The following is a 12,164-nucleotide window of genomic DNA, read 5'->3' on the forward strand; positions in this document are numbered from 1 at the left end:
TGGTATGCTCGCGGTGGATCTTGGACGTGATTTTTTGTCGTCGTGTTGTATGGAGGCAACTTGCTTTCAGCCAAGTTACAAAGTACCTTCTGGAACCATGGAAACAATACAAGACTCGCATTTCATTACAGTATCGCCGCGCTTGACTTAGCCATCATGTGTCCCAGTAGCAACTTCGTTTCAGTTCTGCTGCTGTTGTTGCACGAACTGCAAGATCACATCAAAAGCTGCTTTCAATGATTTCATACAAGTTTCAGCATATCTTGTCTCCTCCACAAACTTTCCGTTCATATTACAACTTCAAGCCCAATGCTGCTCCAGCACAAGACCATTCAGCGGGGGGTATTTTTTGTATTTCTCCAATTTTATAAATTTACTACTACTAATACTATGTGCATAAACAAGTTTTGCCAAAGTCCATCAACACCTTCATTGCAAAACCAAAGAGTCCCAAAAAAAGTTCAAACAAAAAACATTGTACCCTTCACACTGTCCAAAACGGCTCGAAGGGGGATTTCGGCACCTTCTGCACCTTCAGATGACACAGATTGAGCTCCGACGTCCGGAACATAGCATCGAGCACTGTTGAGATGTTCAAAGAATGGAGTGTCAGAGACTTTTCCTTGGAAGGACAAACACTCTTGGTATTACCGTTGGGCAACCAGATGAGCGTACATGACAGGTGCAACCAACGAGACGGATCGGTTGCAACGTCCATACAAGTGGGTGAGACGGAATGTGAAGGCTTGAAGAGTATCAGCGTCAAGCTGCGTTGAGAAGTGTGTTTAGATTTCTCAAATAAAAACACGCATATCAATGCAACTAAAGTTCCTTACTTTGTGTTCATCAGACAAGACAGTGTAATGCGCAGGACGTGAAGTTCCCAAAAGGCCTTGACCGCCGTATTGGTAGAAGTCTAGTTTTTTAGTGGACTGTGAGATCAAGCCAAATGCACATCAAATGAATCAACCTGACATACCGAAAGAGAATGGATGTACGACCGTCGTGTCTACAGTGGTGCCTGGGAGACAGTTGCCATTCTTTCGATCACCATCGTTTTTATTAACAGGAACAAAACTATATGTTGATCAGAAAGTGTCTTAGTATCGTTCTCTCCATAGATGGTATTTCATGAAAGTCAAATGCGAATACCTTACCGAGCGTGATGCCTTTTTGTGACGACAATAAAACTCAAGGTCAACTTTCCCATTCCAAGTTCTGCAGCAGCAGTCCTAATGGCTTGGACCTCATTCAGCACGACTTCAGTAAACTGTCCTTCCGACACTCCATCTCGGAAATACTAGGCAAGAATGCTCAAAATATTATGATGATACATTGGTCCATGCTTAGGCTGTAACTTACGACTACACGAGAAGGGAAGACTCTTGACCTGTTGAAAAAAGCTTGGAAAAGTTCCTTGACAGCTTCTTTCATGTCAGAGATGATCTCTACACGAGTCGTCTGAGAGCGAATAGCTGCCTGGTAGTAACAGTATCTAATCGTAGAAACCGATGTAGCGCGTGAGCAGCTTTTGTCCTCTTTCCTTGAAAAGCAACACGAAAGCAATACCTCTGGTCCATGCTTCCAACGACAGCAGCGATTGATCTTCCTTGACTGCCAGGCCTTGGATGAGTGATATCTAGGGACAATCCGATGAGAAACATAATGAAGACCACCTGGAATTTCGATTGATTGTGTTACCTGCTCCAATCAACTATTCGAAGATATTCATGTTAGTTTAATATCGTTCTTGGAACTTATCGTCGTGACTCCAACAACAAATAAAGCTTACCATAGTTGGAACTCGTTGGTGAAGTTGAACAAACGAGGTCAACTCTCTTTCAGGATCCAAGTAGCTGTTGATACCTCCAAGCTTGATATTGACTTTGAGTGAGACATTTTCACAATACATGTCAATGCCACGATCTTTCATCAAGTTGGGGAGAGCGACGCATTGAGTCATTACACCCAAATCGGTTTCTGCGACCTTTTTGATTTCCGAATAACCCTGAAAAAGTAAATACTTATACTTCAGTGTCTGAATTTCAGAAGTGAAACCATCAAATCCAAAAAACAGCAGAAACACTTACAAAGTAGTTCTTTGCTGGCAACACAACGACAATCAACTGAGGACGGGCATTTGGATTGGACGTGATTGCGGCCTTTCCAGCTTGCAATATAAGACCATGGACGTTTGGGACATTTCCTCCATTTGCCTGTATAATTTGCGGTTCACGATTTCCAACAACCATTCCTTTTTTTGTCAAGACGTCAACCAATATCCTTCGAACATTCTCAATAGCTCGAAGTTCATGGCTTTGAGGACGTTCGAGTACCAAGATCGACCAATACGTGAGAGACCATCCTTGAATGCTCGATCCAGCTGGTACTGCAAAGGTGTTGGCATGCCAACTACCTTCACGTGGTGTGACTTGGTTTCGCCCGATTGTGAGAGCAGGTGTTTCAAGAATACGACCCTCAATTTGAAGCATCTTATCGTCAATTTGAAGGCCCCATTCTTTCAGGAAGGCAGCGATTTTGGAATCTGCGTGTAGTGCACTAGAATCGGAGATCAGTAAGATCAATCACATACTTTGTAACGTAAGGTTTTGTCATGAAACATTAGGAAATTACATACCGATCACCATCAACGATTCGGCGTAATCGGTCATCAGGAGTAGTAGAAGTGACCTTGACTATAGGAAGCAATACATCATTAGATATCATTCAAACAATGAAAAAGACTAGTTCGATGCTATACTTACTCATTTCAGCAAGTTGCGAAGGCTTTAATTGACCTTTTGGTAAACAATTGTTTTTGCACATTGATTTGAATCCTAAGACCGCGAATTGATTTACCTAAATGACGTTGCCCAGCACAGACAGTCAACAACTCCATTGGCAAATACACTGTTCGTTTGGTACCAGCAGTAACACAAGGTACATCAGGGTGATGAAGTGTGATATTGTGCACCTATATGATTGATGAAGTTTCTTTAGCACGATGACTAGAAGTCCATCAAAAAGAAATTCAATCGCCTCACTCGAAGATAGTACTGAGCGACCGTTTCGTTTGGAGGATGGCCTGAAGGATCATCATCCGAATAGGGTACACGGCGTTGGCCAGCGGGTTGAGTATCAATACCAGTAATCCTGTACTTTCTTCGACTTCCAGCTGGTTGATAATTCAGCTCTGCGGTAACATAACGCAAGAACTTTCCAGCATCCTTGATCGCATTGGGTCGTCTTTCAAACTGGTGCCAAACGGCGATTGACTGTCCTCCTAAGAAGTGTGCCACGACGTTTGCCACGGTATCTATCAAAATAAATCAGCAGGTGAGCGATTTGTTTCTGAAGGATATAGACTCGCGATCAAATGAGGTTGAACCAAAAAATATCGACCAAGTTGACCAGGCTCACCGACTTCATAGAAAGCAGTAGCTGAGACATCCAGATTCAACAATAGTTGAGTAAAGCCAGGACGAATCGACTGGAACCATCCCAAGTGAACAAACAATCCATCTGAGAAAAGAATATTTGGTAAGCCTCAATTCATGAACACATAGATGCCGTTGATCAAAAATGACCTCCAATGGGCCTCCCAGGAGTTGTCTTCATATAGTATGATGACCGACCGACAGTAGTGAACTGCAGGGCAGGTACATGACGGATCAGGATTTCCAAAACCTAGATTCCGGGTTCAATTTATAAGCCAAAATCAATGTAATCATTGATATCTCGGATACTCACTTGGATGGCCGTTCGAGAAAGCTCAGGCTGTATTCCAGTTCCATCATAATTCAAGAACTCTTCCAAAGTGTCCAAGTTCACTCGAGTGGTAGACTGCATCTTAAGTGCATACGTGCGTCGACTGTTTAAATAAATTTGCATGATTAGCTCAAGATCATTTCGTTCATACTATCCAAAAAAAACCCGAAGCAAGAAATGCTTACCGAATATCTTCAGGACCATCAGCAGCCTCCACAGTAAACTCGTGTTGTGAGAAGGGCAATAGTCGCATCGAGTAAAAGTTCTTCTCGCCATCAAAAATGATGTGATTGATGACGTTGCGCATGGTGCCATTCAAGGTAGCAGAATACTGTTCCTTCCATGCTTCAAAGACCATACGTTTCACATGCTTCGGTGCAGCAGGAGTGATGGCCTAGAGTGTACAGATGTTATGAGCACACGAGCAAAGCGTAGGATCATAAACGTTCAGTTCCGTCACTCACGAAGTCATATACGAATACTTCGAAATGAGGAAACTTCATACGAAAGAAGTTTGCAAATAGTTGGATTTTGCGACCACGAGTTCCATAATTTGGCCTTATCGCCAGCTGACCGATCGTAGAGGTAAGGTGTCCACGCTGAATTTGAGGCGGTACGTTCACTTGGACAGCAGGAATAGCACCAGCGTGAAGAGGAGGACCGATCATCTGAGTCGATGGACCATAGTAGCCTTGACCGCCTCGAGAAATTCCTCCATAGTCGCCTCGACCTATTGCTATATCAAATATTATCAATGGCAGTAAGTTTGTTTTGAGCGTACGCTGAGATGTCAAATCAAAAACAAACGTAACATGTTTGACAAACCCATACCTCGTCCCCGAGGAAACCCACCACGATCACCGCCTCGCCCACGACCTTCATCACCTCCTCGACCACGATCGCCACCACCTCCACGCCCACGGCCATATCCGCGGTCATATCCACCTCGCCCATATCCACGATCACCCATTCTGTTTGGTCTTACTCGATGCGTTCCAAGAGCTTGTTTCGATTATTATTGATGCCTTTATCTGTATTGGGTCTCTACAGAGTTGCTACTTGTCTTGAAGAGGCTCTTTGTGGGTTATTGGTGTGTATGTTGCGAATTGCGTAGTCGTTGGAATTCCTGAAAAAAAAAGGCTAAAATTCAGTTCGAGTTGCAGTGGAAGCGCTGTACGTGACCAGGAATTCAACTAATTTTTTCCCATCATTTGGCAAGTGTTTCAAGCGTCAAATACGTCAAAACCACTGACTTTAGCTCGACTTTTGATATTTGAAAGTTCGGAAATTTGTTAAACTAACAAAACAGACAAAATGTTAAAAGAGACGTGATTATAGGTGTATTGAATGCAATATGAGACCATTTTCAATACAATCGAGATCATTTTCAATACCGGCAATTGCCCAACGCGACAGTTTGTTTAGGTTAAGATGCCAGCACGTCAACCCCACATCAAACAGCACGAGGCGACTTGTAAAGAGTGCAGCAACAAGATGTTTCGATCGATACCATAACGGTCATAACCAGTAGCTGGCGTGATTTATCTCTTGTGGATCTTGACCACAATTCCATTCAAAGACCTCAGTACCAGTAACGGAAAGGGCTTTGGTGCCGGGCACTCATCATCAACCGAGAATCGGTACTTGCGAAGCAAGCTAAAGTGAATGAGCCGGTTAGATTTTGTGAATATTATGTATGATACCATTTTGTTCTACACGACAACGTACCTAGCGACGACTACTTTCTCTTCGTTCAGCGCAAATTGCTGTCCTATACAGTTTCGTGGACCTATAAAAAGGATTGGGTATAAGATTTCCATAATAGATTATCAAAAACAATCTGCTTCAAATACGAAACGCCAAAGCTGACAGTTAAGACTCAACTGCTGCAAACGGGACGAAGGAATACGGATCCCGACCACGCTGGCCATCAGCACTAATCATCAAAGCTTCATGTTAAAGGCCGCTAAAGTTGAAACACCAACACCGTCAAATCGTTTCACTTTTACCTAAACCGTTCCGGATCATAGACTTCTGGATGAGGCCAGTGTGACTCCTGCCGATGCACGGAAAAGATTCCCAAATCCACATTAGATCCTTTAGGAATTCGATAAGTCTTGCCCTCATAATCTATATGCATATCTGCGGTCGAGCGTCTTGCTATTCCGGGTACTGGTGGATAGAGTCTCATTGACTCCTTAATACATTGAGTCAGGTATGGGAATGATTGCAAGTCGACGTGCGATAGACGATTATTCGGAGTTGCTGAAAATACAGTTTTCACTTCTTGGTAGGCTCGTTCCTGATATTCGGGGTGAGAGGCGAGAGAATACAAGATGAAGCTGATTCCAGCCGTCGTGGTATCATGACCTTCGAATAAGAAGGTGTTGGCCTATAAAAGAAGTAGGTTTGATTTTGTGGTAGCTCGAAAGTCACCCAAACTCCATTCTCGTTTTCATACCTCGTCTTCAACGTCCTTCTGCGACAATGGCTTCCCATTATCATCTCTGGCTAATAGAAGTATATCTAAAAAGTCCTTGTGCCTTCGTCCCGCAACCACATCCTCCAACCCATTCAGTTTCAGAGCCGTTTGCCGAATGCTTATAATATCACGAGCAGTCTTGTGCATAAGTCGTAATGCTCTTTTCTGCCGTTGGCCATCAAGAGTACAATACCAAATGACATTGAAGATGGTCAGAGGGTTCTCGGCTCGTTTGGCCAGCAATTCAGACCAGAGATAAATGGCTTTTATATACTCAGATTCCTTATCTTGGGCGCCAGATTCGTACGAAAAGGCACATCTGAGTATAATGTCCAGAGCAAGTAGCGAAATATCGTGAAACAATTCTACGGTTCCATTCGTCTCTGCAGTAGCCTCCCACTTTTGAATCAAGACGTCTGCGCATTGCTGATATGTTTCGACATACGGCTGGAGTATCTCATAGTGAAAAGCTACGCAAGAATGATTGGATTGTGTGAGAATTGGGAGTTTAGGGAGCAAGAAGCACAAAGAAAAACCTGGAGTCAATAGACGACGTCTCGTCTTCCACAGAGCCCCTTCCGATGTCAGCAACCCAAGACCCAACCACTCCTTCAGGTAATCGTAAACGAACGACTTTGGATCTGCGACCCGAAAGCCTTCCTTGATCGTTTCAGCTTTACATAAGCTGAATAACAAAAAGGACAACAATTTAGCAATCTAGCAAATCTATCCTGTTTTTGTCGTAGAGATCAATCAAAATACCTAATATTCGGGATTGGTCCGGTCCACGTTCTCCGGATTCCACCAAATCTTTTGCCGGCATACAGTGTTCCTTCGAGCTCAGTCTCAGGACCACCGTAGTTAGATTTTTGAAGTTCTCCAAAGACGTCATTATACTAGTAGGATTGAAGAGAGTAGTTTAATGAATATCTGTACGAATCAATATAAGTGCAAATGAATACTATCAAAAACAGGCAGGCTTGAAAACTTACGACCTGCCCCGGAATTCCGTCAATTTCCTTCATATACGCAGAACGGTTCCTCCAAAACACAAGGAATGAATAGATTCCATAGCTAATTAGACTAATGGCCAGGGCACCAGCTACTTGTGATGCTTTAGATTGAGTTCCCATCCTTGTCTCCAAGAAAACGACCCAAGTTTGTAAGGTTTGTCGCGTTTCAATCAACCAAAGGGGGCAGAAGAGCGATTTCCTGGCTTTATATTATGTACACGTAGTCAGAAAGCACCGACCGTGTAGCAAAACTGTCCGTGTTTGGTGAATCTTGTTGTGTCAAACACAAGCCGCTCTTTCAGATCATTGCACGCATATAAAGAATTTATCTCGTGATTTTCCAGGTGATTTTCGTGAATGCCACGAATGGAAGCCGTGAAGCCGTCAACCGCAAACGAGTAAAGACGTGGTCGATGAACGCCTGCTAGTATTGCTAATGTGGTGCAACACTGCGATATACCGAATGCTTACAACCACATAGACTATATTCGGCTCTCTCTCTTCAATACAAATGGAAATGAGTTCTAGCACTATCCAACATGCTGCAAAATTCGAAAGCCGTCAACAAAACTAAGCCGAGAGATAGCGACTGTGAGTGCAATGGTTTATCTCTTGTGGAGCTTGACTACAATCCCATTAATCGACCTCAGCACAAGCAATGGGAATGGTTTTGGTGCGGGATACTCATCGTCAACAGAGAATCGATACTTTAGAAGCAAGCTAGAATTGAGGAATTGATGAGACTAGAGTTCAGGTTCAAGACAACGTAGATGCAATCTTACCTAGCTACTACGACCTTCTCCTCGTTCAGAGCAAATTGCTGTCCGATGCAGTTACGTGGACCTTTGAAGGACGTTGAATGTTACAACCTTCAAGAAGCAAGTTGCAATTCTCAACTAGGATTGAAATATACCACTGCAGCGCCGGTATTGCAGCATATTTTCTGCCGTGCGGGTTTCCGCCTTCTTCGCCACTCTCTCTACTACTCAAATATCATATTTGCGGCAATTTTGGGCGTGCTGCCTTTTTTCGTGGGCCCATTCGTTGAGGATGGCAGCAATCTTGGGATCTGCAGGTAGCGTATTTGAATTGGATTTGAGTGAGTTTCAATGTGATATTCAGTATTGCCATAATAAATTTGTAGGCATTAGCGCCTTAATATCGCGTCTATCTGCAAGTTGGTATTGCGATGAGTCGCAATTTAAAATCATTAGCAAGATTCCCTACTTTGGCTGGCCAACAACCTTAAGCACCTCCAAACACGCACTTCATCACTATATAACTTACGCGAGTCGCGACAGATATGACGCAAGGTATTATCGTGTCGTTTTCTATGTAATCCAAAGCATACTAACATCATTACTGTCTCAAAATCAGTTGGAAATGCGGCTCCAATTGGTTTGAAAGAAAAGGGTAAGAAAAACGAATGATAGTTTACTCCTAACAATATCTACACAAACATGGCCAACGTAGTGGCCGACTTCATTAACTATCATTTACATCTCATGACAAGACATGGACGGACCAACATCTGGCTTAGAGCAGTGAACCCAGAACCTGAGGTGTACTTTATCGTTCGGTCGAATAGAGTGTTTGAGAATGATGAGAGTTACAAATTCTGGATATATGTCGATCAGATACTATCGGGTTGTGGTATCGAAGTTGGTGTTGGCGAAAAAAAATCATGGGATGCCGGACAACGGCGCGGTGGATGGGACTTATATATGGAATTGCACAACTAGCGCCTAGTTTCACTAGTTGCTTTGTATTTTAGTATACATTTGATTTATAAATGTGATTTGTATGCCTAATCTTTATTCAAGCACTCGATGGCATCGTATAACCAACTCAAGTTCTCCATACTCTCATCAATAGCGTGAGTCAGAGTGCTTGGCTTATTTGTTGTCTTGTCAATTATATCCTAATACTGTATCTGGATCGGCAGCTTTGATTGCATTGTGACATAATTCATCACGAATGAAACGAAACGGCTTCGTATTGTATATCCAAGTTGTTTGTGCCCACTGGAGATGGAAATGAAAGTTCAGAAACTTGAGGTTCCACAATTTTCACGCGAGTTTTCCCAGGTGTTTTTGTAGCGTTGGACACCTTGGATACGCGTAAATTGTTATCTATTGGATGAACTCTTGATTTACCTCCTTTGTTGTAGATTCTGGACAAATTTGTTTAAACCGACGCACGCAGCGTCTCCTCTCTTTTGCACTCTCAGTCTCTTCCAACCTGAGACCGTTTGCCAAATTCTCTAGATTCCACGATGAGGAACTGTTCTACTACGCTTCCCTCAGACGCTGCTATCGCCGAACTGAAATCTCACCTGAACAGTGCTGGAAACTGTGCGGCATCTGTGCAACTTCCTGGAGAACCAGAGTATGAAGCAAATCAGAAAGATGTATGACGAGATTTAATCTTTATATCTTTGCATATTTGTCCTAAATCTTTTGATTATAGGTCTGGAATTCGGATGTAACTGCTCGTCCTCTCGCCTTCATTCAATGCACCAACACCCATGATGTCTCAATTGCTGTCAAATGTGAGTGCTATGAGACAGCTTTGACTCTAGACAGTGATCTTTCCAACCTAACTGTTCCTCTAATCTTCTACAGTCTGTGCAAAACACAATCTCGATGTAACAGTTGCTGCTGGTCGTCACGGCATTCGTTGCGTGAGGTCTATGAGAAGCAACACAGTGACATGGGACAAACTGACACAATTTCATTGTCAACTAGATGAAGGACGGCGCAGTTTGTATCGACTTGTCCAAGATGCGTCAAGTTTTTGTGGATCCGGTCGCAAAGTGTGTAATCTGCAAACATTCGTACGTCTTGACATGCTCATTGAATTGAAATTGTTTGTTTAGAACTGCTACTGTAATGGCAGGAGCTCGCAATGGAGATTTGGATCATGCTAATTCGCAGTATAATTTGGTCACTACCGCTGGAACGAATTCTGGTATATAGTGTCGTTTCGGTTTGTTTATTTTTCATTTACTGACGTTTGTTGTATTAGATACTGGTACTTTGCTCGTTACTCTCACAATCCTTATTTGTCAATCAATTGCTACTCACCGTTGCCCAATATTCATTCTGTAGGTGTTGGAGGCTTGATCTTAGGGTACGAGCGTTGCATTTCGAATATACTCGTTGCTTTTACTCAACTCTCGTTTTCTCTTCCAGTGGTGGTTGGGGATGGCTTGCGCGCTCGTTTGGCCTCTCCATAGACAATCTGCTTTCAGCAGAGTTTGTCTTGGCCGATGGCTCAGTCAAGATTGCTTCTCGCGACATCAATCCGGATCTCTTCTTCGGTATTCGAGGCGCAGGGCACACTTTTGGAGTCTGCACACGTAAGTCCGTCTACATTGATATGTCGAACTCATTGACTGAAATGCTTTTCCGCACTGCTAGGTATGACTATACGCTTGTATCCCCTCCGCACCGTGATTGCTGGCCCAATCTTGTATTCGATCGAGGACGCGGAAGCCCTGTTAAACAAATGGCTACCAGCATCTCAAAACGCTCCAAGGAATCTTGTTGTTGGAGCCATGTTACGACCAGACGGCCAAGGAAGCGCTATGGCTGGTGTCTTTCCCGCATACTTTGGCGATTCGGAAGAGGACGGAAAGAAACTATTGCAACCTATGCGAAACCTTTTGCCAGGGAAAAAGCCGTTGGCTGATATGGTTGCGGTTAGCCAGTATCGAGAATTCCAGCGGGCAGGTGATGCAACGCATCCACGTGGACGAGGATATTACCAAGTATGTTTACATCGTTTCTTTAAATATCTCTTCTATAAATGTAACACTTTCACATTGTTAGAAATCGTTCTTGGCTAAAGATCTGACTCCAGAAGCCTTGAAACTGTGTGCTGACTGGATAAAGAAGGCCCCCTGGAAGGAAGGTCGCTATTGCGACATTGTGCTGTTGCCTTTCGATGGTGCCATCCGAGTATGTAACTCTTGCGGCATTGTAGCGTTGGTTGTCCTGCATTCCAAACCAGTCACGTTGAATACAGGATACACCATCGGATGCTTGTGCTCTAGTTCACCGCAATGCTGATTATTGGGTGCTGATTATGGGTGGTTTTGACTCTCCGGACTATCGTGATGACGTCTCAACTTGGGTTAATGGGTATTATGAATCCATGCAAAAGTGTAAGAATGTGTGCATTTCTTGTCTGTTCCACAATTATTATAGCTTCATTGCGTACTTCAAATTTAACAAGGCTTTTCAACGCAGGGTCTATTGGAGATGTCATCAACACGCCAGGAGCAGCAACAATGAACGATGTATCCAAGACCATTATGGCTCATTGGGATCGTCTTGCTGAGATCAAGGCGAAATATGACCCGTTGGTGAGTATTGAATGTTTGAAATGGGTTCGTTGGGGCATCGTCATTAAGTCTCGTTTTCTGTAGGACATGTTTTGCAATGTCCCGTCCTGGATTCCACCTAAAAAATCTCCTAGATTGTAAATTCATCATGAAGTCTGGTTTTTCTGTGGTGTATAGTCAAGTTTGGAGTCAAAGTCGTGTCTAAAGTCTGCTTTTCCAAAGCTCAAGTGTTATTCTGTCTTTCATTAAATACAAATTTTTATATATTACAACTCGAGCCGCATGGGCATTGCCCATGTATAGAATCAAGCAGCTATAGTATATTCTGCGGCAAAGTATTGGTCTGCCTTCTTTTCAATGTGCCTGTTTTTGGATGTAGAATCAGCAACTGTAAGTTAACGGAACCAAGTTGAAGTGCTTACGCCAGCAAGTCAGACAGTTGAGCCTTCAGTATCTCCATGGTTTCAGAGTCTATAGATGTTTCGGCGAGTAGAGTGGGCAGGTTGACAAACAATCGTAGTAAATGTTCAGCTCCATCTGGATGGCAATGATG

General features: G+C 43.3%; 1 protein-coding gene across 1 annotated transcript; it reads right to left on the bottom strand.

The window, feature by feature from the left end:
• Positions 1-461: 461 nt before the first annotated feature.
• SmJEL517_g04219 (uncharacterized protein) lies at positions 462-4,738 on the bottom strand (the record flags this gene model as incomplete). Its single annotated transcript, XM_031170147.1, has 20 exons — positions 462-582; positions 652-767; positions 837-916; positions 980-1,077; positions 1,158-1,300; positions 1,363-1,495; positions 1,570-1,639; positions 1,702-1,714; positions 1,793-2,008; positions 2,091-2,559; positions 2,639-2,696; positions 2,766-2,798; positions 2,860-2,974; positions 3,045-3,316; positions 3,421-3,522; positions 3,588-3,687; positions 3,751-3,871; positions 3,954-4,162; positions 4,233-4,504; positions 4,600-4,738. 20 exons carry the CDS (start codon positions 4,736-4,738, stop codon positions 462-464), a joined length of 2,880 nt encoding a protein of 959 aa, XP_031023896.1.
• Positions 4,739-12,164: the final 7,426 nt, after the last annotated feature.

The sequence above is a fragment of the Synchytrium microbalum genome, assembly GCF_006535985.1.
Source record: "Synchytrium microbalum strain JEL517 chromosome Unknown SmJEL517_scf0027, whole genome shotgun sequence".
NCBI classification, from domain to species: domain Eukaryota; kingdom Fungi; phylum Chytridiomycota; class Chytridiomycetes; order Synchytriales; family Synchytriaceae; genus Synchytrium; species Synchytrium microbalum.